General features: G+C 45.7%; 1 protein-coding gene across 1 annotated transcript; it reads left to right on the top strand.

Annotated features, from left to right (window-relative positions):
• The first annotated feature begins 341 nt into the window (after positions 1–341).
• On the top strand, positions 342–13282 carry ARRDC4 (arrestin domain containing 4). Its single transcript, XM_019726679.3, has 8 exons — positions 342–798; positions 5141–5207; positions 5426–5573; positions 7496–7598; positions 8570–8826; positions 9379–9541; positions 10103–10257; positions 10597–13282. The coding sequence occupies exons 1-8, from the start codon at positions 510–512 to the stop codon at positions 10651–10653; spliced, it is 1239 nt and encodes a 412-aa protein (XP_019582238.1). The 5' UTR covers positions 342–509; the 3' UTR covers positions 10654–13282.
• The last annotated feature ends 11614 nt before the right edge of the window (positions 13283–24896 follow it).

The raw sequence follows: 24896 nt of genomic DNA, 5'->3' as shown, positions 1-24896 counted from the left end.
CGCCCCCGTTGGTACCCATGGGAACGGTGACAAGCCGGGGATTCCCGGTTCCGGCCCCTCCCTCCCAAATACTGTTTCCCACTATCTGTCCACATGGACGCACCACGTCACTATTGGTCAACGTCCCAGGACTGTGCTTTGCCCCAACCAATAAGCGGCCTGTGCACGTGCACACCTGCGCCTCCCGATAGGTCACCACGGCCTGATCACGCACTGCCTACCTGAGCCAGCCGGTGCGTGAAGGCGCCAATAAAATGACTCGGTGGCCATTTACAACCAATCAGCACCAGGCGGGACTCCCAACCGGCCAATGGGCGCGCCGGGGGTGTGCTGTCCCGGCCCCTTTCCAGTCCCAGTGGTGTTTGTTAAAGCGACAGGCCCCACGGCGTGTTCGGGCTCCTCGGGGCACAGCACAGTGGCCGCCGCCGGTGACAGTGGCGTCGCTCTGCTCGCGACCCCGGCTCCAGGCCGCTGCAGACCTCTCTGGCTTGGCCGAGTCACCCGGCGGGATGGGCGGCGAGGCAGGGTCCGCGGCAGCCCTGGGCTCCGAGGGTCGTGTGAAGAGCCTGGGTCTGGTGTTCGAGGATGAGAGCAAAGGCTGCTACTCGAGCGGCGAGATAGTGGCGGGGCACGTGCTGCTGGAGGCGGCCGAGCCAGTGGCCCTGCGAGCGCTGCGCCTGGAGGCCCACGGCCGCGCCACTGCTGCTTGGGGCCCGAGCGCTGGCGCCGCAGCCCCGGCCTCCGCCGCGGAGGTGGAGTACCTGAACGTGCGCCTGAGGCTGCGCGAGCCCCCGGCCGGTGAGCTCAGCGAGGACCGTGGAGTCCCCACCGGGCCGCGGGCGGCTCCAGGGAGGGCCGGGGAGGGGGCGCTGGCAGATGTCCACGTGCCGGGTGTGCCGGGCGGGCTTCTGGGGGTGGGGTCCTCCCTCGGGGTGGTCTGTGCTAGTCTGGTCGCCAGTGATGCGCACGTCGCAATACCTGTGCCCCCCGCACCCCCACCTCACAGCACCTGGGAGATGGTGTGAGGCGGGCGCAGACCTCTACCTGGCGCCCAAGCACCCAACGACCTTCCTCTGGGAATGAGCCGTTGTCATGGAAACCTGTGATGAGCAGTCAGGAATTGAGCATCTGAGAGCTGGTCCTGTCCCTTTCGGCCTGAGGAATGGAGGGCAGCAGCAGTCTGTGCGGTTCCATGCTACGTGCCCAGCGTTTTATGGGTCTCCCCTTCCCCCTTCCCATCCTGGACCTAGACATGCGTCCTTGGTTAATAATGAGTTAGCAAAACGTCAATCTTGGGATAGGGAAGGTGTTCCTGAGAGGTGGGAGTTCAAAGGAAGCGTTTCTTGACCATCATACTTGCTTTCCCTCTTCTGAAGAGCGGGGTAACTTAAGAGTTCTGCCTCCACCTTTATAGCCTTTGTCTTTATTCTTCGCTGCTTTTGTTTCCTCTTCACCTCTTACCCCCCTCCACTCCCCCCCCCCCCATACACTTTTAGAGCGAGTGGGTTCTGGGCATGGTAAGAGTTTCTGGAACAAAGATGACCCTTTCCTATTCACTCTTGTGAAGTCCTGTTAATAGTGTAGGCTTTTCCAGAAGACCCCATGTGGGAACCCGCAAATTGGGTATTCCATTAATATTAAGGGTAAATGCTGATTTCCATTAGTCATAAAATTACTAGGAACACTGCGTCGTCCTTCAGTTGGTAGAAGCTATTTTACTTTTCTGCCTCATCGGCTTCAGCTTTTATCTATAAAATAATAGTATAGATCACACACACGTAAAATGCATTATGTCTGTTTAACCCTTGCTGTGTCTTATACAAAATCAAGAGAATGTGCAGTTTTGCCTTGTCCTGTGGAGAAGTAAGCTGTCCACAGTTAAATCCTGAAAGTGAGAATTGAGTGATCCCAGAAACTGTAGTGACGAAAAACACATTTGGAACCAAAGCTCTCTTTTGTATTAACATGTGCCCTGTGTGAGGTGACAGTTGTCACCTGCTTTTGTGCCTTTTCATCAGTCTGGTTTCCGGGATCAGTCAGCCCATACATGCCTCCCACAGTGTAACAGAGAACGCAGTTTCAAGATGGCTGACTGGAGTCAAGGGCCATGGAAGAGAGAACTAAATTAGTTTTGCTCCAAGACTCTGTCTCTGGGCCCATAACTACTGAAGAGAAGTAAGAATAGCAGTTAGACCTGCTTAGGGGAGGGAGGGAGGGAGGGAGGGAGGGAAGGGGAGGGAGAGAGAGAGAGAGAGACAGAGACAGAGAGACAGAGACAGAGAGACAGAGAGAGAGAGAAATTGCTTTGGTAAAATCTGGGCTAACAGTGATTCTGATGGAATGGAATGTCTAAACACAGACGACTTGAGTATCTTTAGCTTGTTTCAGAATGTGCCATAACAAATACTGGCAAAAATTATGTTTTACTTAAAAATCACAGTCTATTTTAGTAGGTTTCATAGACGGAAAAAAAGAGATTACTCCTGGTATCTGTAGCTTGGAAGAAGCTAGGACTTCACACAGTCATAGATTTTCAGGGTCATTCAATTCCAAAACCTAGCTGAGTATCAGTCACCTGAAGACATGGTTACAGTTTGCAGATTTTCAGGAAGTGTGGCTATGGGATCTATTTTCAAAGTATCTCCCCAGGTAATTCTTTGGAATTGCTAATCTAATCTATGTGCTGCCATTGTGATTTTCTTCTACTTGCATTGAAGAATGGTGGTACAGACGAGACAGACCAGAGAATGGCTTCAGTTTGGGGCAGCCCACCAGCACATCACCTTGTGTGGACCCCCATTCTTCCTGAGCCCTCGTCTCTAACTGTGATGCTCTTCAAGCTCCCACAGCTCACAGGTGCCTGAGTTATAAGCTCTGGTTATAAGACTATTAGCAAAGGAAACATCTCCCTGTGCCATGGCAGTCCTCAGGGCATCAGGAAAAGGGCAGGCGATGCAGCTTGGGGACCATCTTAATTCTAACTACAGAAATGAGAAAGAGAAAAGAAAGAAAACAAAGATTTGATTCCAAACACGATAACCCAACTTTCTCAGTTTTTCTTTCCTATTTGTGTTTTGAGGTGATTCAGAGTCTCATTCTAAATATTACATTGCCTGTACTGATTTGTTTTCTCTATGAAGAGGGAACTTCATCTCTCTCTTATCCTCCTTCAATATCCTGGGCCACTCTGTTCCCCACACCCTTCTTCTATGCTGCCCTGCCTCGTGCTGCTCCCTTCATCTAAGCCCCCGCCCACTCATCTCCATGCCAACCCTGACTGACATCCACTGTGGGCGTGGTCCTCAAAGTGCCCGGCCCAGGCCCCAGTCCCCGGGTTCCATCCAGCGCTCCATCTATGGTCATTACCTGTGCACAAGTGTCTAGCCTCCTTTCCTCCCACAGGTCTGTTTGAGGATTGAAGTTATTCATCTTTATATCCCGCAGTGCCTGACATCTAAGCACTGTAAATTGTGACCTCAAATGAAATCCACAATTTGAAACATTTTAAAGTACTTTCATTGTCATAGTTAGTAACCTAATGATTACAAATGAGGCCTTGCACCCAGCTCTCAGGGTCGCCTTGGGCCTCTCCCTTGCTGGCCATAAAGGGGAGCGGCTTCCCTGCCTTCCAGTGCCACTGGGACACGGGTGCGACAGGCCTGCGACACTGCCGAAGCACACAGGCAGCTCCTGGGCACCCGAGCCCCAGGGACGCGCTCCATCACTGTCGTCACTGTCACTTAATGTGGTCTCACATCGCTGCGACCTGCGCAGTACTTCTATTTGAATGACCTTAATGGCCAATGCTTTGTATTTCCCACCAGTATTTTCTACGTTGAACATAGAGGATAGATTCAAAATGCAATGGGACAATAAGATGTTCTCATTTTCTAAAGTACAAGGTTGAAATGTTAACTGAGTTATTTAAGGTCTTAGAACTCTAGTACTTCAGGGAAGAAATATCCCATCGCACTCATGATACCGGCCTTTTAAGTTTTTAAATGAATGGATGCAGTAGAAACCTTCACTTTAGTATCAAGTGACCAGGCAAAATCTCAGAGCAAGTCCTCAGTCGGCTGCCCTTCCTGGACCTCAGTCATCCCACCCTGCAGGGAATTGAGTTCTAAACTGGAATCTATGAGCGTGAACGGAAGGGGGAGGTTATAAGCATCTCTGCAGGGCCCCCTGACCAGCAGCGAAGCCCGGAGCTGGCTTTGGATGGGAATGACGCCGCCTCTCTGTGCATCCGTCAGAGCTCAGAACCCCCTGGTCGAGCACAGTGCTCCACCCCTTGTGTCTCGGCCTTCCTGCAATCGTTGTAAGCCTCTGTGTGAAATAACACGGAGCTGGCTGACCCAGAGCGGGGACAGGGTCATGGCTATGCTTGGCAGAGCCCCTCTATACCCCAAGTGAACCACCAAGATACCCCAGGAATCAGGAGGCCTGAGTATAAATGCGTGACTCTTGCTTACTCATTGGTCCTGATGGTTTTGCTGTTTCGTATTATTCTCAATATTCATGATATTTAAAGTACATTTTTCATCTCGTTTCCCATCCCTACCCAAGGAATACATAGTCTGATTTTCTGTGGTGTACCCAACATAAATCTTTTTTTTTTTTTGGCTAAATTAGTTTTAGACCAATTTCTTATTGGTATTTCATGTTAGTGTAATAGTATGGTCATGCTGATATAAGACTAGGGTAAACAAATGTTGGCGTATATGTGTGTGTGTATATACATACATATATACTATATATACATGTGTGCACACATACTTATGTATATGGGAGCTCTGGGCTCTGACATTTTATGGTAATTACTTACGTAAGTGTCTATTTAAAGATAGAAGCCATACGTACACATACAGACACACACACATACACACACACAAGTTCAAACAATCAAGTTCTCGAATTTTCCATCCTGCGCTTACATGGTGGAAAGTTCACAAACTTAATAGTTTGAAACGGATTAAACTTGGTACAAACTGATTCAAACTAACTCTCTACATCTCAGTTGAATGAACTTCTGGAGTATATGTGGCCGTAAACATCCCTTTAAAAAAAATCTGACTTTGATGGTGAAACTTGTTGACCTAACACTAACCTTAGTTAAAACAAAATCTATTCTCTTTTTTAGGTGAAGGCATCCTCTTATTACAGCCTGGAAAACATGAATTTCCGTTTAGCTTTCAACTTCCATCTGAGTAAGTGAAAGTACTCTGCCTGCCGCATACCCATCCCCGTGGGTGGGTCCCAGGTACTGTGGACCCCCAGGTCTGCACGCTCATCCTGAATGGGCCCTCAATGGACCTGCCCTGCTCACACCCTTTTCTTTTAACCAAAACCAATCTGTTAACCAGCTTTGCTGGGTTTGTTTAACCGAAATACAAACTTATGAGTTCGTTTCTTTGGCTTATGTCAGACCTTTGGTGACGTCATTCACCGGGAAATACGGAAGCATTCAGTACTGTGTGCGCGCGGTTTTGGAACGACCCAGGGCTCCTGATCAGAGTGTCAGGCGGGAAATCCAGGTGCTCAGTCACATGGATGTCAACACACCAGCGTTACTAGTAAGTTCCTTCCTTCCCGTCTGCCTCCTTCCTCCTTCCTTTCAACAGCCGCGTCCACATGTAGCCAGTTTAGTGCTGGTCTGTCCTGTCACTTTCTGAGCCAATCTTGTAACCCACAGGCATTCACTATAAACATGGGATTCTAGGTTGAGCAAATTACAAATTGTGTGTGTTAATACTACTGATTATGTCCCTGTTGTTCAGGGTTGCTTTTGCCAAAAAGTTATAGAGGCTTGAAACGCATTAATAGGGCTTAATAATAATAACGCACACACAGAGAGCAGTGCCTTTTACTAGAGAGGCCGCTGTCGCAGGGCTGTGGCATTCTAAACGCGCCAGTAATAGCAGCTTGAGGAACAGTAATTATGGAAGAGTATTAATCACGCTCAGGCTGTCATTGAAGCCGGGCCATTATGCTATGGATCCTTCCATGTCATTTTCTGACATTAAGTAAGTGCGTGCAGCTGCCGCAGGGGTCTTTTCACTTATCATTTCCTTATGACAGATTTGGCCACATTAAAGCATTGAACTTCTAATAAGCACCGGGAATACTGCAGACGGATAAGGAAGACTGGGCTATAAGTAACAACAGAATGGGCAAGATGGGAGCTAATGAGCGCGAGTCTTTTATCTAAACCCGTATTATCAAAATAATATAAAATTATACCTCGTACTTTTCATGATAGCTACTGGGACCTAATGGTTCTTCATTTAAATATGAATGAATGATTTTTTTTTTTTTTTTACTTCATAGAAAATACTGGGGTAATTTAAATTTTCTGTCATGATACTGATGTTACAAAGATGTATTTTCAGTATTGCAGGTTTCTTTTTCTAGCCAGTGCTTTTAAAGATAAGGGGGAAAGCTAGCAGTTAAAATTTGTGTAACTCTCTTCTAAAACATGAAAATGAAGGAGAATTTAATGTCCACCTTTAGATGGTGAAAATATTACAAATATGCCCTCTTTGCATGGTCCCTTGTGGCCCAAATCATAAAATAACCAGCATCCAGCTGACCTGGTTTATAGTTGACTTACCACCCACTTAACACATTTTTTGTACATTGACAAAGTTAAGTGTCTTGTATTTTTAAAAACTACTTAGAATTGGGAGGTTACCTATTTCTAAACTATTTATGGAGCCATTGTGGCAAACGATTTTAAAAGATTTTATTTCTTGCCCGAAAAAGAGATACTATTTATCCTTTACTGTTCTTTCTATAAAGAAAGAGATATTGTAACTGAGTTTTACAATGAACACGTAGTTTGTGCATCTTGTAAACTAAGCATTTGAAATCTTGTGTCGTGTCTTCTGATAACATAGAATAGATAGTGGGATGGTGAGTTCAGTAATTTTTTGGATCCACTATTACACTGGGTATGTTTTGCTGTCATTACACAAAAACCCAAAAACCATTCCAAGTTAAAGACACTTGAAATTTCTGCCTAATAATGCATTTTGAAGTAAGGAAAAAGGCTGTTTACTCATTCCACATTTTTAAATGTCAAGACACGGAGAACATTCTGATGACTGATTTTTGTATATTTTCTCCTTTTACCTGATCTACATATAAAGTCCTTTAAAAATTAGTCCCATCATGTTAACAGGTACTATACAGATTTTGATTGCTTTTTTAAGGGATGGTAAATCATTTCCCAGAAACGCCATGACTATATGTATTGCACTCATTGGAGTCTGAAAACTCACCTTAGTTTTCCTAAAAGGGGAATAATTCTGAATGCTTTGTGTCTCACTAAGTATTTTACCTAATATGTCATATGAGGCTAAGAAAGCTTGATTTGGTTTTTGGAAGACAGTTACAAATATTTACAACTACTTAATGAAGAGTAACATAATTTTAAGTTTTGTGAATTTTCTAGACTTGTTTAATTAAAGTCATTGTATTATTTGAAATTTTCAAGACCCCTGTATTGAAAACTCAAGAGAAAATGGTTGGCTGTTGGTTTTTCACTTCTGGTCCAGTTTCGCTGAGTGTCAAAATTGAAAGAAAGGGATATTGCAATGGTAAGCAAAATGTTTAAAAGCTCAAATGGAAGATTTATTAATTTTACGAGCTAATTTAAGTGATTTTTAAATACTGTGTTATGTAATTTATGAAGTATATACTATTTGAAAACATGAATAAAATTTTGTGGTTTGAATATAGATAATTGGTGTGTAAGTATTTCTGAATGGATCCGTAGGCCCCAGTAAGACTCCTCCTATACCTGACTTCAGTCCTGTCACTAAAACTAGAAGAGTGGGACAAGGCCAGCACCTTATTTCCATGTTGCCAAAGAGTGTCCAGAGCAGTGGGACGCAGGGGAGAGCTGCTGTCCTGTGACAATGGGCAGGCGTCCTGCCTCCATGCTGCGAATACAAACGATGGGGCTGGAATGCAGGACCCTGGCAATCGTAACCGTCAGGCTGGTGTGTGACCACCCCTGGGGGGGCTCGACTCTGTGCAGTGAGGTGGCCCCCACTCCAGGTTCTGGCTTGTTGGAAGTGAATGGGGGATGGTATGACGGCAGGCGTACAATGTGGATGTTAAACTCACCGACTCCGTCCACTGTGTTATCTGTGCCTTGCCATCTGTTTTAGAAGTGAAGGCTTACGTCTCCTGTTGGGCAGATTTTCATTGGATGGGCACTAATGAGTTTGTTAGTGGTCTTTTGTACTAAACATGGCAATCGTTGATTTGTATGTCTTATCTTAATTTTTAAAGATGCTGGTCATTTACGTATCGTTAGAACTGGTACCTAACATTGCCACACTGGAAAGAGGAATAATGTAATGGTTAGACAACAGCCTCCACCACAGCCTGCCGTGAATTTTCATGCCTCCAGCTCAAATGTACAATATACGTTTTCCATCAGGGCTTCCCAATTTGCTAAAGTCATGTTGCAAACGTGTCTGCTTTAGTTGGTCACAGCTGTAGTCCACTGGGGTGAGAACTTTCTGGAAAGGCTCTGAAGGTGTTTTCATTTTCTTTTTAGGAGAAGCTATCCCAATCTACGCAGAAATAGAGAATTGTTCCTCTCGTCTGATTGTTCCCAAAGCCGCTATTTTCCAGACGCAGACATACTTGGCCAGCGGAAACACCAAGACCGTCCGGCACATGGTCGCCAACGTGCGAGGGAATCACATCGCCTCTGGGAGCACGGACGTCTGGAACGGGAAGATGCTGAAAATCCCGCCGGTCACTCCGTCCATCCTGGACTGCTGCATTATCCGAGTAGACTACTCCTTAGCTGTAAGCAGAGCTCTTTCTGAAACTAAAAGTATGTAGAATGGAGCAACCACTGATAGATAGCCTGTCACTGTGCATGTGTACGTGTCAGACCTAGCAGTGGGTTTTGAGGTCAGCAGCATTATAACAAATTGTGGAATAGATGAAAACGGGCCTTTGTTTTTTAATCAAAAACTATCCCCCTCCAGGATTTAATTAAATAACATAAAAAGGAAGGTGCATGAAGCGTGCTTGTGTATGGAGAACATGTACTTAATTTTCTGTTGCCGTTAAGGAAGTTGTGCTCACGAACAATGAAGTACAATGCAGGAACAATGCAGTTCCCAGTCACAGAGCGCTCACTGTATTTTGCGTGCTCTTTCTTGTTCTTCATTTTGTTTGGTCAGGACAGTGTACAGTTGTGTTGGGGGGAGGTGTGGCAGGTGACAAAGGCACTTGTTTCTATGAGAAAATAAATTAACTAGCCCTACTTACTATCAGGTTTAACTTTTTGGTGTGCCTTTCTCTTTCTCTCTCTCGCTCTCTTTTTTTTTTTTTTTTTTTTTGGTATAATAGGTATACATTCACATTCCTGGTGCTAAAAAATTGATGCTTGAGCTGCCTTTGGTGATTGGCACAGTTCCATACAATGGTTTTGGCAGCAGGAACGCCAGCGTTGCCAGCCAGTTCAGCATGGATATGAGCTGGCTGACGCAGATTCTGCCAGAACAGCCTGAAGGTAAAATGTGTTGAGGTGCTTTTAGAAGGACGTTTGTACATCAAGTACCTACAGCAGGAGAGGTCAGATAGTAAGAGTGCAAGTGCTGTTTAATCCTGCCACTGCAACTCGACTTCCTCTTCCTGCTTCTGAAAAGTCACACGTTATTCTTGGAAGGGACTGTGAGAGGTTAGTTTATCCAGGACACAAAGCTACAGAGGCCAGATCCAGGATTAAAATCTATATTTCCGATTTATATTCGTACAACAGTAAAAAATAGAATTAAAGTACAGAGTGTTATATATTATATTTTCTGTAGCCACATTTCAATGATTTTTTTTAACCTACACTGTAACACACGTCTCAAAAGGGTAGAATATAATCAATGTTAGTTTAATAAAAGCAGACTCTATTAAATATTTTTGGTTGTAATGGGCACAAAAACTTGCTGATTAGAGGGAAAAACACCATCGTTTTATATTCAAATTTAGGTAACTGTCTTGTTTATGTAAGAGTTCGGAAGAGAATAATGTAATTAGAGTTTGTGTGGATTTCTTAGCTCCAACTCCATTTCTGTTTCAGCTCCGCCAAATTATGCAGATGTAGTGTCAGAGGAAGAATTCTCCAGACACGGCCCTCCTTGCCCTCAGCCCCCCAGCCATGAGGGAGAAGCATGCTGTCCCATGTTTGCCTGCATTCAGGAATTCCGGTTCCAACCCCCACCTCTTTATTCAGAGGTAAACCCAAGTAGACTTTCATTGTGCTGTTTGTAAACACTACTTTGTAAGCGTCTGTTGCTACTTCCCGGCTAGTAGGGGGCACACGGTTTTTACGGTGATGGAAGATTCTCACTGCCTCATGGGCCACCTTCTGTAGCATTTTCCTTGTGGCCTATAGCGGGCCATCACAGACCAGGCCTGCCTTTAAGGTGTTAAACGTGGCCTGGGATACTGAGAACGGAAGCAGCCTAACCGGGACTTATGGCGCCTTGGCTTATAACCGCTGTGCAATTAGAAAGAGGGACGAGACGCACTTTGGAGAATGCGACGGTAACCGTGCTCTGCTCTCCTTTGCAGGTTGATCCACACCCTGCTAACACAGAAGGCAGCCAGCCCGTCTCCTTCATTCTCTGAACGAGTTTCAGAAATCACTGTGACCCTCATCCAACTAGAGTGGCTGTTGTTTCCCCTGCCTTTGGGGAAAAGGGAGGCCACAGTCACTTAAGAACGTAAATGAACATCAGCACCAAGAAATTACTCTGTGAACTTTCCAGTGGGCCGCCAGTCTCTGCTGTGGCCACATGTCCCCTTTAAAGAACAGGAGGAAGGGGTGAGAAGTCACAGAACGCAGTGGAAGGCCTGAAGGTGACAGAGAAGTGAAGGGTGCCCTGCTGCCCCAAGAGAGAGGAGTCTGTGTCCCCCGTGGGAACACTGTGAGTGGGGCTTTGAAAAGTCTCTTGGAGTGGAACAGAGGTGTCCTAAGCTCTGGCTGTGGCGGACTCACTGGAAGGAGACCTATTTTGGAGCAGGTAGCGGCAGAGGCTGTGCATGCATAGGAAAAGGCCTATCTGAGCACCACGTGAGACGCTGGCTGCCAGGGTCTTCGTGGTTTGTCCCATGTCCCATAGGACTGTGGTCCTCGAAACAAGTCTTTCTCAGACCACTGCCTTATGGGGTCCTAATGCAGCGATTCTGTTTTCACTCTTTCGATGGTACTTTCAAATTCCGTTTATGAACTGGTGGCAGTGTTATGAAACCAAGCAAAAGTCCCTGGCCAGGTTTGTCAGTCCTAAAGGGAAAGGTGGATTTCACTATGGAAACACATTTGTGCTTTGAACCCCCTTAAGTGCTTTAACAGGATACATGTTTGATTTTCCTCATGTCTCATTTACCTAAGAGCATATTAGGAAAAGATGGAGGGGAAGTTTGCATTCTCAGGATGCCCCGATAGGCACACAGGGAAAAAAAGTCAAACAACAAAAAAGGCCTTTTCCTAACCTACCTCTAGTGAGTGATCAGATTTGTTTTAAAACTCGGCCTCATACGTCTCCTTTGAAGTATCTGCTACTTTGCAGTGGCATCTCATCTCCCCCTCGCTCCACCAGACATTGAACTATACGCTCAGCACTAGCTGGAAGTTAATATATGTAACCAAAGGGTCGCTCAAAGGAAATGCAAAATCAAAAACAGCGGTTTCGTAAATGAACTTCTTTCCTAGCAGGAGATTTACGTCTGCTGGGGGCAGTCACTGCCTTGTACCCTGTTAATCCAATTCCTTAGTAATTATATTTAAACTGTGATTTTGTTTATTGTTTTGGTGCAATATTTTATTATCCTTTAACCTCAGGATATTCCGACCAACAAGATTGTGTTGCTGCTAAAAGTCTGAGGAGTGTTTTTACGGTTCCCCCCTCCTACTCATGGTCACACGTTCCCTTGCTTTTCTTCATATCTGTTGGTTTTGTGAGCTGAGAGCATTTCCGTGCTGGGGAAGGGAGGCAGCAATTCCCACGATGGAGATTTTGGACCAGACAAGGGCTTTGGTTTGCTCCATGTCCTAAGGGACGCATCTAGAAACCCTGGTGCTTCCACGCAGAACACTGTACTTTATTCTACGCAGAACAGCTTTCTTTCGATCAGTATATTTAGTGAGAAGTGGAAAAATTCTTCTGAGGTTAAATTTTCCATTTAAAAATTAGTTGGCCACTTGATCAGGGGTTTTTCTGTAAACATTAGGTAAATGTATGGTTTTCACCTGCCTGGACAGACGTCTGTAATCATGTAAGCATCGCATGCGTTTCTTGCAGTGTAAGCCACTGTTTAAAATCACACTGTGAAACTGTTGTTTATACCAGCAATCCTGGGACGGAAGTTGTCACAAAACTCTGCTCCCTGCTTTGGTTTTTTTATGTTGCCTTGGTTTGTTTGTGCGTGTGTTTTTAAACTGATATGTGTATTTAACTGTTCGAACAGTTTTCGTTTTACTTCCAAAAAGACCCTTTTCCACTATTTTAGTTGACTTTTCATTTGCAGTTTACATGCTTTGTTGAGACTTTGTCCATCTCCATGATACCAAAACAAAGTGAAGAAATGAAACAGTAATGGAGGAAGGAAAGTCTCATTGTTGGCTTCAGGTAGAAAAGCAACTACTTACTAGAATCTTTCACGGGGATATCACCTTTTTTACTAGGGAATTCATGACGTGTGCCCACAAAACTGAAGGAAAGCTGATGTTGTAGCACTTAACAGAATAGCTAAAAAGTGCGACTTGCCTTACTGAATGGATATCAGTGTATCTGATCTTAAGCAGTGGGTTGAAACTGCATACGTTTTAATCAAGAAATGATTTTATAAATGTAGAAAATCCTACATTGGGACAGACAATACTTGGAGATGAAGATTAAAATTTAGTTGCTGTATTTGCTCATATATCTCCCTCTTGTTTAGTTTGCAAAGAAACTGTGGCCTTAGAATTTTCTTTTTGATGCAAAAATTTTGAAATTGAAAATGTACAGCTTTTGGCACACAAAACCCTTCCGGGGTCAGAACTTCACTTTTTATGTTTTTTGTTTTGCACAGTAAGAAACTCAGTAGGCAGGGGTTATGTTTTTGATAAGTTAACTATGAAAACCTTTTTATTTTTATTATTAAAAATGTAACAATTTAACCCACTGGAAAAAAAAAAAAAAAGATTGCATTTTGTATTCTAGTTTGAACCCTATGGGTTCCTTTTGTTAATAAAATGATTCCATTGATGCTGTAAGTTGCTAGTTTGGTTGCTTTGTTTTGTTTTTTCGTAATACTGTGACTTAAATTGTTCTAGACTTAAGGGAAATCAATACCACAAAACAAAATGTTACTGCTGGGAAGATCCTTTTGTCTATGCATGCTGTCAGGAGGCCAGGCTCAGCCCTGGGATTTCTGAGGCTGTTTTTACAGTGGGCTCAGTTTCCCCAAGATAATCAGTTTTTAGCATCCCATGAAGAAATGTGGTTGGGATGAGTAAGTAAGCTTAAGCTGTATCACTCGTTGAGAGAGCATTATCTGCTTTTGTCCCCAAGTAACAGGGGCCACTTTATAAAGCGTCCTGAGTGTTCATGCTTGACCAGAATCTGCCCGGGACTGACTTAGTATGTCTGCTGGGCACTCAGTGGGCCCGTACTGGGAGGCACTGACCGGAGTAAATTAAACCTCCCTTTCAACGTAAATACCCAAATGGATACAAGTCATATGTTTCCTACAAGGAATATGTAATGGTATGGCATCTCAAGAAAACTGCCCAGACCTCTATCCTGGAAAACCTTAGCTAAGTGGTAAAAATTAGCCCTGTGATTTTTTTCTCCGAGTATTTACAATATGTGAGATGGTATTAAATAAGAAATAGGACATTTCTGCATCCACATTTGCAATCAACAGATATTTGTCTCATGCAATAAATACTGAAGCAAAATTTAAAAGATTGCTATTAAAATTTCTGTAGTTTATGTTGTCAAGTTGTGGGTTATAAAATGTAGAACTAGGCAGGACATTACAAAGAATCTAGGACAAAGCCCTCATATTACAAATGCAGATACCAAAACCCAGAGGTGTAACCTGAAAGTTTGACCTACATTCTCTGTCAGAAACCTGCTCACTCTACAATTTCCTAATTCTACGACTTGAATAGAAGTTACGGAAATAGTAACTGCTTTGAATTGCACAGCTTAAGACACAGACCTGGATTCTAAGCATAAACTAAAGCAAGAGTCTTCGGTGTCTATATCTAAAAGTCCTGCCTCCTGAAAGGATACCAGTCTTTAAATTATTTCATAAGTATGTTTAATTAGTAGCTGGAATACTTTCTTCAGCAGAAGGATTTGTTTCTCATTTTATCTTTTGAAATAATTATAGACTCTCAAGAAGTTGCAGTAACAGTAGAGAGATCCATCACCCAGTGTCCCCCAAAGGTAGCACCTTATGTAACTAATACATTTTCAAAAGCAGTAAACTGATGTTGATACGACACATACAATTAACCGGAGTTCAGGCAGGACATGGATTTCACCCATTTTTGAATGCACTCACTGTCCGTGTGTATGCGCTTTGTGACTAGCTCTGTGACATGTTACCACATGCCTAGGACCACAGCACCCCTGCCATAATCGAGATAAAGATGCTCCATCCCCACCAAGAAACCCGCCAGCGGCCCCAGTGCAGTCACACACCCTCCCTAATTCCTGACTGAGCTGTTCTCCCCTCTACCTTTGTCTTTGGGATAATGCTACAGAAAAGGGATCATTTGGTATGTACCTTTTTATTTCTATTTTCACTCAGCGTAACAACCTTAAGGTCTAGGCAAGTTGTTGTATCAATAGCTTGTGCCTTTATGTTTCAACTGAGACATTTAAAAAGGAACAAATTGACTACCGTTTAAAATTTCATTTTGCAACTTGCAAAGAAAAAAATGTGTAACATTTATGTGCATGTGATACCTTTGTAAATACTTTGGTTTTGAATTTGAGAACTACTTTTTGTGTTGAAAATAGATAAATGCAGGCTTACATAAACTTTGAGGGGCTCGTTTTTAGTTTGCCAAAGTACTTGAAGTATTCTTGCTTTAAATAGCAAGCTACTGCATTATAAATGAGCAAGATACACCTGTGATGCAAGTATAAGCCAAGGAAAAACTATCTGGGGCTGTTTATCCTATCAGCTTCTGAATCTGCTAAGTTTAATGTAAATTATACAGGAAAGAAACTACACTTGGCCTGAGTGGTTTTTGTATTGATTTTTTTTCTTTTTTTCAAGTCTTTTTTTTAATTCCCTCCTTTCCAATCCCATTTCCTAATGTCTATGATGAAAGGCCCACTTGGAAGCTGAGAAAAATTTAGTATAAAATACATACTTAATCCTTAGTGAAACAATATTATAAAATACGGACTTGTCAAGACTATTAAGTTTTTCTAAGCAGAACTCTTATTTTACAGAAGTCATTACACGTTCATCTCTCACCCTTTCATCTACACTCTTTACCTTCAGGCCCAGTCAATCTGTTCAGGTAAGAATGTAGTTCTGTTACACAGGTAGAAACAGACCATGGGTCCCTACTTCACAGGAAATGACTGGAAAAGAAGCCATTTTCTGCCTGCTTCTCACCTGTCTTCCCCCCAGACACTAGAAAACGAGTCGAGGTGTCAGGGAAATATTAGTAAATGAGTAAATCTGTCCCAGTAGATGCCAGGAATTCATCCTTTCCTTAAGAAACGAAAGTTACTGCATGGTATAACAGCCATTTCCCCACCCTGTCCCCAGCCCCATCTCTATTTACTGACAAAAGGGCATAAAGTGTTGCAAAACAAAATAACGCTACTCACACCTGTGGTATTTACTATGTTCTTTACACATACAAACTCACTCTACCATAACATAAAGATGCCCTGTTTTTTATTTTGTCTTTTAATCTTGGATGCCAGAACCCGTCTGCGAGTCCATACAATAAGCCATTCAATATATGATAGCTTCTGCATTAGCTATCACCGCGGATATTCCGATTTGCCTGGACTGGCTTATTGAGTTGGTTCAAGTAAAGTATAAAGGTTTAGGTCTACAGTTAATTACCTTCCTTCAAAAAAATCTTACACACACACACGGGCTCTGTTTCTGGACTGGACACAACCTCACAGGCCAGGGACCCCAAAAAAGGCTTGTGAGCATCACCGATTCACCCCCCGACTAGGAATACATAGCACACAAAGAACGAGCCTGAGTTTTGGTAGCTGCTACACTGGTGGGCAGTGGCCAGATGAGGGGTGGGGAGGCTTTCAACGGAACAATCCCTCTTTCACATGCATCCGGAATCACTGCAGCACAGAAAATTAAAAGCAAAACCCCAATGTCCGTGGCCTGGCTGAGGAGGGCGTAGGAGCCAGTGAGTCTGCATAAGAAACGACACTGAACACTCTCTATTTCGGAGCTTCGCTGCACATCAGGCCAGACCGTCCCGAGAGAGCTGAGATTATGGAGAAACAGTTCAGGAACCCAGGCACCTTCATGGTTTGTTTTTCTCCTGCCGAAATGAAAACAAGTTCAAGTATGTGTGTGCGTATAAATAGAACTAGGATATTAAGCAAAGGTCTCTAGTCTCCTTTATCTTCCGTAAGAGGATAAAGTCAAAGATTCTTAAGAGGACCTACTTCTCCGGAGGTGGATTTAAAGCAAATCTCAGCGTTTGTGGTTTCATCCTTAATTCAACAGCTGACCATGTGAGATAAATGCAGAATGCTGCTACCAGAGGAAACCAGCACCAAATAACCGACTTTTATCTTATCTGACATAACAGAAAGCCTAGGTAAGGATGTCAAAAGACAACTTATCTCTGATGGCTAAGCCTGCAAACACCAACAGCTACCCTCTAAGAGAATGGCAGAATCACATGAGGTAAATGTTTTTCTTTTTTTCCTAAGAAAACTTACTGCATCTACTCAAAGCCATTTTTAAAACAACCAACTCTAGCATTGTTCTCCCAGAATCAAAACAAAACTCCACCCCACTGCCAATAAGAAGAGGCTTTAAAAGTATCTGTGTGGAACGGGGGGATTTCAGATGGTGTCAGATTTGCTTCTGATCATGACACACGAGTGGCACAAGGAAGACATGAGTTGGTGGGAGCCCGGCGCCCCGCTGGCTAACCTTTCTGCAGCCTCGCCCAGCCACAGATGCTGGGTCTTTGACCCGTCAGCTTTTGCCTGGCTGCTTCCAGATAAACAGGCCCTCAGCAGGCTCCCCGGAAGATGCTGGTGGGAGCTGGAAGTTGTCTCATGGGCCCCTGTGGTCTGAGCCTGGACACCTGAGCACCTACCTGCCTCGCTCAGCCACTGCCTCGCACCGGCTGTGTGACCCCCATGTAGGACTGGGCACGTTCCCTGCCCCTAGCTGTTCCCCGACTATTTCCCAGGTAGCTATACCCATCAGTGAGCTCGGGCTCAGAGTCAAGCCAGGTCCTGCCATCCCCCCCACGATGGGCACAGTCACAGAAAAGCAGGGAGTGCCAGAACCCCAGCCCCCAGAGAAGCCACCGTACAACCAATGGCCCCTCTGAATGAGAACCTGGACAGAGGAGCCCACTGGGCTATGGTTAGGTTTCCATGAACATGTCTCCCTGAAACACGCTGACCCCACAGGTGGTCAGGAGACACAGGACCAATCTCTTCCAGAGGAGGAAGAGCTTCTGGGCATCTGGGTCCCCGCCTGATGACGTCAGGTCCAGGGGGCCCCAGGCCAGTAGGAGAAGGCACAGGGGCACCTGCCCTGGTCACCAGGAAGGAAGTGGGCACCCCGGGCCCACAACCCTGCTTCGCATCTCCCCTTGGGTCTCGCTGCCTCTTCCGCAGCAGCCGGGGCTCATCCAAGAAGCATCCGGCCACAACTTGGACAGAACCTGTTAGGAATGTGGCACCTACACCAAGTCTGGCTGATGGACCTTTCTGCCTGTCTCCTTTTCACCTACTTGGCTGGGGTTGAGGGGCTCCGTCTCGCAAATGAGCTTCTCCTACAAACGGCCTCCGTGTGAGCTTCACACAGACTCAGAAGCCCAGGGAATTTTTATATTTATTACAGAGAGAGGCAAGCATCCATTCTGCCTGTTTCCATTAACACAGACTGGCAATTAATGTGTTTGGTTCAAAAGCCTTCAAACATTTGTACACCCATTTGCACGCTGAAACGGCTCTGTTTCCCAGCGAAGCAGGTGGTTAACTATATGTATATTAAATTCATAGAGAAACTGGTAATTTTCAATTATAATTGTCAGTTCGCAGTTTACATGAGAAGAATTTTTTGAATAGACCCATTAGCTGATTTAGTTAGCTGGAGTTTTCATAAATCATGGTTTATTTGTTTATTCTACTTATAACGGAGGGATTTTCAGTGTTCTCCCATGAATCAATAAATATTTACTTTGGTGTTTTTCTGCCCAAATGCCAAGTTTGACAATGGATGAAATATCATTGCGTTTTCTTAAACAGCTGTTTGAATGCGGCTGTTTTAGTAGATCTTTTGTTTAGTATTATTACTCAGATAATGGTCTAAAAGTTTTATTCATTTGCTATTAATTTGTTTTTTATAAATAAAGTCAAAATAGGGCTGAATCGCAGTTCCTTGTAATTTTACAATGTATTGTACTTTCCTGGTAATGCCTTTTGACAATAGAAACTTTCAAGCCAATGAAAATCTGTCCCATTTTCCTAAATGATACCCTTTAAAGCAGAAGTCTGAAATATATAGCACTGACTGGCACATAATAAAATCTGATGGTTTTTGTCGCCATGGATAATATTTCTCTTTCCTCGGCAAGAGCCGTCATTTAATAGCCTGTCACCCGGCTTTCGCAGCACCAAGAGCACTGTGACACCACAGCTCTGTGGGGAGCTTGCTGCATGGCGGCTGAGAAGCTGAACCCCATTCTAGAAGCAGCGTTGACATGTCAGCCCTGTCGTTTCCTCGTGTCATTCCCAGATTTCTCCTCTCATGGAATCAGGCAGGACGTGCTCACTGCAGGGCCTGTGGCGAGGGGAGGTCCCTGGTGGAGGGTTTGCAGGTGGTTTTCCTCCAACGTACCTGTAACTGGATAGGAATCCATCGCATTCTCCCTCCTCGGTCCCTCCATCCTTTCCTGTCCCAGCCTCTGGATGTGAACCCCTCAATGTAAGAAACAGGAGGCCCTCCCCTGGTTTCCTGAGGGTCCAGCCAGGTGTATTTTTACACTACATAGAAGGACTACTGATGACTGATGCCTTCAAATGGGGCTCACGGGCAAGACGTGGAGAAAAGTCTCTCTGAGTTACTCAGCGAGGCATGAAAAGCTAATGACGGAGAACCTTAAAAAGAGATGTTTTATCTCTGATCGCTGGGAAATGCTACAAATCGTTTGGTGCCTCATAAGCCGCCATCTATTTTGAACAAACATGACTGTGTCCTTCTCCTTTGAAAGCAAACGTCTAATGCTCTCTCCTGCTCGTCTCTGAAGAAACATCCCCTGTGAGGGACAAAACGCTCGGCTCTGACTGGAGGTCGGCGCCCACTCCACCTGCAAAGGTTTGTGAAGTGATCAAAAAGCCTCTCTCTTCTCTCGAGTCCATTGAGATTATCAAGTGGGAAATCGTAGGGGGAAGTGTGACGCTATTCTCAAAATACATGTTTACAGGCAACTACAGAACATTTCCTGGAAAAAGACATCTAAGAGTTTGTTGTTCAACAGAGGGAAACAGATGAAGTCAGAGATCTGCCCGAGAGAGCGGCGACACCAAACAGCATCAGACTGGGCTTTCACTGCCTGCGGGCGCCCCAAACACACAGCCTTAGGCAACTCTCTGGGCCTCAGTCTCCTCATCTGAACAATGGACATAATGATACAACCTCACAGCTTGTGTAGGGTCATCATGGGGTCCCATCCGCAAAGCACAGATCTCATAAAGTATGAACGTCTCATAAAGTATTGAACATCCATAAATGGATGCTCCATAAATGTTAGATGAATCTGGAAAAGTTATGTCATTCATTCGTACCAACGGTGAGCTGAGTTCAAGTTGATTCCAGGGAGATTCAACATGCAGACCCCTCCTCTGCTCAGCCCCTGCCCCGAGCTGACCCTCTACCTGGTAGTCCCCTCGTAGCACCAGCCCTCTTCTCTCCCACGGTAGTTCTGGGCGTCCAGCGCAGCCCCCACAGGGGCCCCAGGTGGCCAACCTCTACCAAGCGCCTGCGGCACAACCGCTCAGGAGAGAAGTGGGGTGGGGTGGCGTGGGGAGAGCTGTTTTCTCATGTTTCCATAAAGGACTTCAGCACTCAGCACTGAAGGTCAAGGCATTATCAGCAACTGATATGCTATCAGTGTCAGGTAGAAAATGAGGGGGGGAAAATAACACAATGGCCACCTTATATAAGGAAATATATCTGCAGCAACAATTGAAGCTTTTTCAATAATATTTTTAATAATAGATCAGGATTTTCGGGTGTGATTCTGTATAAGTCAACAAAGCCCCTACCATATTCCAGCATATTGCTCGAACATTCTGGAAACATACATCTGGGTGGGCATAGGTCAATCCTTTGGGCAGGTTGGTGCTTGAACCCCAAGAGGATTCCGGACATGTAGCTGGAGGAGGTTTCATGAGCAAACGTCAAGCCATTTTCTGAGCAAACAGTTTATACATTGGAACTCGCTTTGCCCTTACGACCATTCTGCCACATAATTATGACCATCGTCTCTTCCTACGAGATACACCCAAGCTTCAGAGAGCGTAGGACACTTTTTGCAAGTTCTCAAAACTACTTGACACTGGAACTTTATGTACAAGCCAGGTTTCAGACTGCATGGCTGTGCCTTCCGCCCCGCCACAGTACCTCCCAAGGACGCGAGGGTCCCAGGAGAGAACCGTGCCTGGTGGCAGCAGGCGCTGGGGAGCCCATGGACCACCCGCTGCCTGGGGGCGTGGGGCGTGGGGAGGAGGGAATGGCTGGGGGCCACGCCAGGAGTGGGGCCAGGGCACTGCAGGGAGCTGTGACAACAAAGTTGTCAGAGCAGTAACGCCCTGAGGGCGCTGTCACCGTCTGTCCTTGTGAGAAGTTGCGGGCACATGCAAGGACAACTGCTCTTTGGCTCGAGAACGGGAGAGCCGAGCAGCACAAACACAGACTGGGCACAGGTGGCACCGAGGAGGAGGCCAGTCAGCCTTTCTCCAGAAGTATTTGCTGAACGAGTGTGGAAGTGAAGAAGGGAGAGCAGATCAGATGTACGGAGGGGTCAGCAGCCCGGGAAGGTGGCTTTTGCAGAGAGGAACCAGATAAGGCCACTGTGGTTTTCGTTCACAGCTCCCTTCTCTTCTGTTTACCTTTCCGTGTTTGTGCTGTGGGAAGGAGCAGAACGGGCTAGAACCTCCGTGCTTTCTCTCACTACAACTGTGGGCCTCTTCCCACTACTCTCATGGTGTATTCCACAGCGACCTCTCATCCCCTGGGGGGCTTCCACGCTGACATGGAAAGGACTGGAGATCACGGAAACCAATGTATCCATCTACAGGGGGGAAACCAAGGCAGGAGACATCTAGGAATTAGCCCAAGGTCACCTCTCTGGCATTTTCTACGCCGATCCTAGAGCTGACCTTCAGCTTTCTTTAGAGTTGAGACGTGCTGTATGTGCACACATTGAGAAAAAGAAGCAAAATACACATAACTGGCCCACTGACCTGCAATACGAGTATCTGAAAGGTCCCCTTCTGGAGTATGAAACGGAGAAGGAACGGTCGTGTCACACGGGTAGCAAACGGGACTGATTCAAGCAGGGGAAATATACAATAATCTTCCACATCTATTCAGGAGTCAGGAGGTGACAAAACCCTTTGAGTTCACTGTTTCCACTTGCCCCCCACAGCGTCCTAGAGACACCCTTCCCCTCTGCAGACGAAGCTCAGGAAACCCACAGACAGAACACAGAGCCAGAGCGGGAGCCCAAGCGACACGCATGGGCAGAGCTGAGGTGTCCTCGTCGGCAAGTGCTCACCTGCTCTCCTGCACCCTTTCCTCCCTCTCACGGTCCACACCATCCCTTCAGTGTCTACACACATCCCTCTCCGGAACCTGCAGGCATTGTCGCTAGCCATGGGACTGTCGAAGAAGCGTTTATGTGGCTCTCCCGTCCTTGCGTTTAACAATTTCTCTTTCTCTTACAATTTAAGATAGAAAAGTTCTGCGTAGATTTCTAGTAGGCAAAGCATAAGAAATCACAGAAGAGAGACAGTTTCAGTCACGCTGGAGGCCGTGGAACGCTCAGATATTTTAACTCTCCACGGTGAGATCTTGTTTTGTGAGATTCTAATCCGGTTATTTCAAGTCAAAGAGCTTCCTGACTTGATGACATTGGTGGGGGGGGAATCCTCTGCAGAGACTCTTTTCTGAGACGAATGTCAGCGTTCCAACTGTTAGATGCCACGCTCCCTGTGGCATCTAGATGCCACACCGTCCTGCACAGAGAAGCCTCAGGTACAGACTCAGGACCTGGAGGTCCTCTGTCCGTGCGGAGACAGTGTGTCCACAAAGACACGGCCACGTCTGGCTTTTCATCAGTGCATTTCCGCAGCCCAAAACAGTGTCGACCAGAGAGCGCTTTGTCATAACACTTGCTACTGTTGTTACTGCTTAGAGGCGAGTTTTAGGATAGGAGACACTTACTAACTTTTGATAACAACAGTGCCACCACCAAAACAAGCAGAAATAACCTCATCTGTCGCAATGGGACTCTGCCCTCTACTTGCCAAGCTCTGGGTTTGTTTTCCAGTGGCATTCGCCCATCTCTGGAGCATAACTGTTTGGGGGTGTCACTCCCTCCTGTCTGGGTGCCACACTGCCCTTTGTGAATTCATACAATAAACAGGTTTGGGAGTGATGCCACCTCATTCTCAGCCTTCCTTTTCTCTGGTTGTTGTTCACAATTCAGGCTCTAGAATTCTATCTCTAGGTCTTCCTGTCTCTGGTGACTGCATTGCAGCTTTGGTTTCCTCCATGGGACACAGTACAAACACGGCAACTGGGTCACCCTCTGCTTTAAATCACTTCTTGTCTCATAGTGAAAGGGGATCCGCTTGAGGTTCACAATGGAAGGGACTGGTGTCAAGTCAGGAAACATGAGCAAAGGTCCCTGGGATCTAATCCTCGGGAAATGGTTAAGTCTTTAGCAAGGAAAGCAAAGAAACGGCAAAATGGCAGGCAACAGAAGTGTTCACATGAGAGCTGGATTCCTGCAGCCACATAGAAACAGATGTGGACATACATGTCTACATACAAATACATAGAGAGAGAAATCTCCTGAGGCCGTGATGTTCCTACAGGAAACCGGTCCTGTTTTCAAGGTGGCTGAGGGAAGCCTCTCAGATTCCGACCTTAGAAGGGAAGGAAGACGGTGCGGAGGAAACAAGAGGGCGTTTGCAGACACTTAAGACGTGACCTCACATCTAAGCTCTGACAGCGCTGTTTTATTTTCGCAACCTCCCCTCTCGCTGCCCCAACCCCACTGCTTCTGGCTCAGTTGTTCCCACTGGCCTGTGGAGCCCAGTCACTCATTCAGAAGAGTCTTTATTGAGCAACGAGCCAGGCTCGAGCTGCTTCACCAAAACACCGATGGAGTTGTGGCCTCTTTAGGGGCAGACAGACAATAAACAAGGGAACATACAAGAAGTCATGCAAATAGCGGTTGACAATGTGAAGCAAATACATGGCGGGGGTGGGAGAGTAGCTGCAGGGGTGGCCTCCTTTAGCGCCCAGGAAGGACTCTGGGAAAGGATGGCACGTAGGCTGAATGACAGGGACCATGAGAAGCCAGCCACCCCAGGGCCAGCCGGGAGAACAGTCCTGGCAAGAAGGTCAGGTGCAAAGTTCTGAGACAGGACAGAGCTTGGCAGAGTGTGGTGGGCAAGGGGAACTGAGCAGGAGAGAAGAGGAGACCGGAGCGAAGCCGGGCGGCCGTGCACCCCCAGCTGTGCCTCCGGAGCTAAGGCGGCCCCTCTGCTCCTGTAACTGACCAGCTCACAGAACTTCTGTCTGTGACGACGACCCCTGACATCTCAGAACGGGACAGGCTGGCGAGGTCTTAATGAAAGACGATGACGGAAAGAAAAGAAGTATAGGGATATCTTAGTGTTGTTTTGCAGCCCATGGAAATTAAAAAACTGTTTCAACCAAGAATGGCAGCAATCTTCCTAAAATCTGATGAATCTCAAAATTCTGGAGAGTTCCTAGGTCTGGATCTCTTACTAAAATTCGTGGAATATAAAGCTGGGTTGGAAGGAAAGAACTTGATGGTTGTTTATGGGGTAGGGTAATGTCACAGGGAACGCATGAGCTCGGCTACGCTGGACTCCTGCATTGCTGGGTGACCCTGAATAAATCACTTAACCTCTCTGAACTTGCTTCCTCTTCTGCCAAATCCTCACACAGTCATTGTGAGAATTATGAAGTAACAGTGGAGGTGCAGCCTACATTAGTTTGAGCTCCTCCTCGCTTCATGTAGACTATGGGACAGTAAATCTTGAAGAGGAGACAGGCGCCATTCAGTAAAGAGAGGAAAAGGTAAAAATGGGCGCAGGGTTATTAGCTATGCCAGAACTGTGCCTGGAACATAGCATTTGCTCAGTCAGTATGTGTGGGGTGGATGAGTTTTTAAAGGCCCTGAAGCCTCCACAGGAAGCGCTAGGAACAGGCACTCACAGGGCTCCCGGCTGTTTTGGTGGGTTCACTCCCAGTTGGTTTCGTTTGTGGTTTGTAGCACTTCTTCTGGTTTAAGAAATAGCCAGGGAGTGATGGGAAAGCAGTGGGGGAAAGGAGGAAAGACAGAAATCTTTGCCCTGAAG

The sequence above is a fragment of the Rhinolophus sinicus genome, chromosome 13, assembly GCF_057876585.1.
Source record: "Rhinolophus sinicus isolate RSI-liver-muscle chromosome 13, RSI-T2T, whole genome shotgun sequence".
In the NCBI taxonomy this organism is placed as follows: Eukaryota; Metazoa; Chordata; class Mammalia; order Chiroptera; family Rhinolophidae; genus Rhinolophus; species Rhinolophus sinicus.
This window is presented reverse-complemented; position numbering and strand designations above follow the sequence as displayed.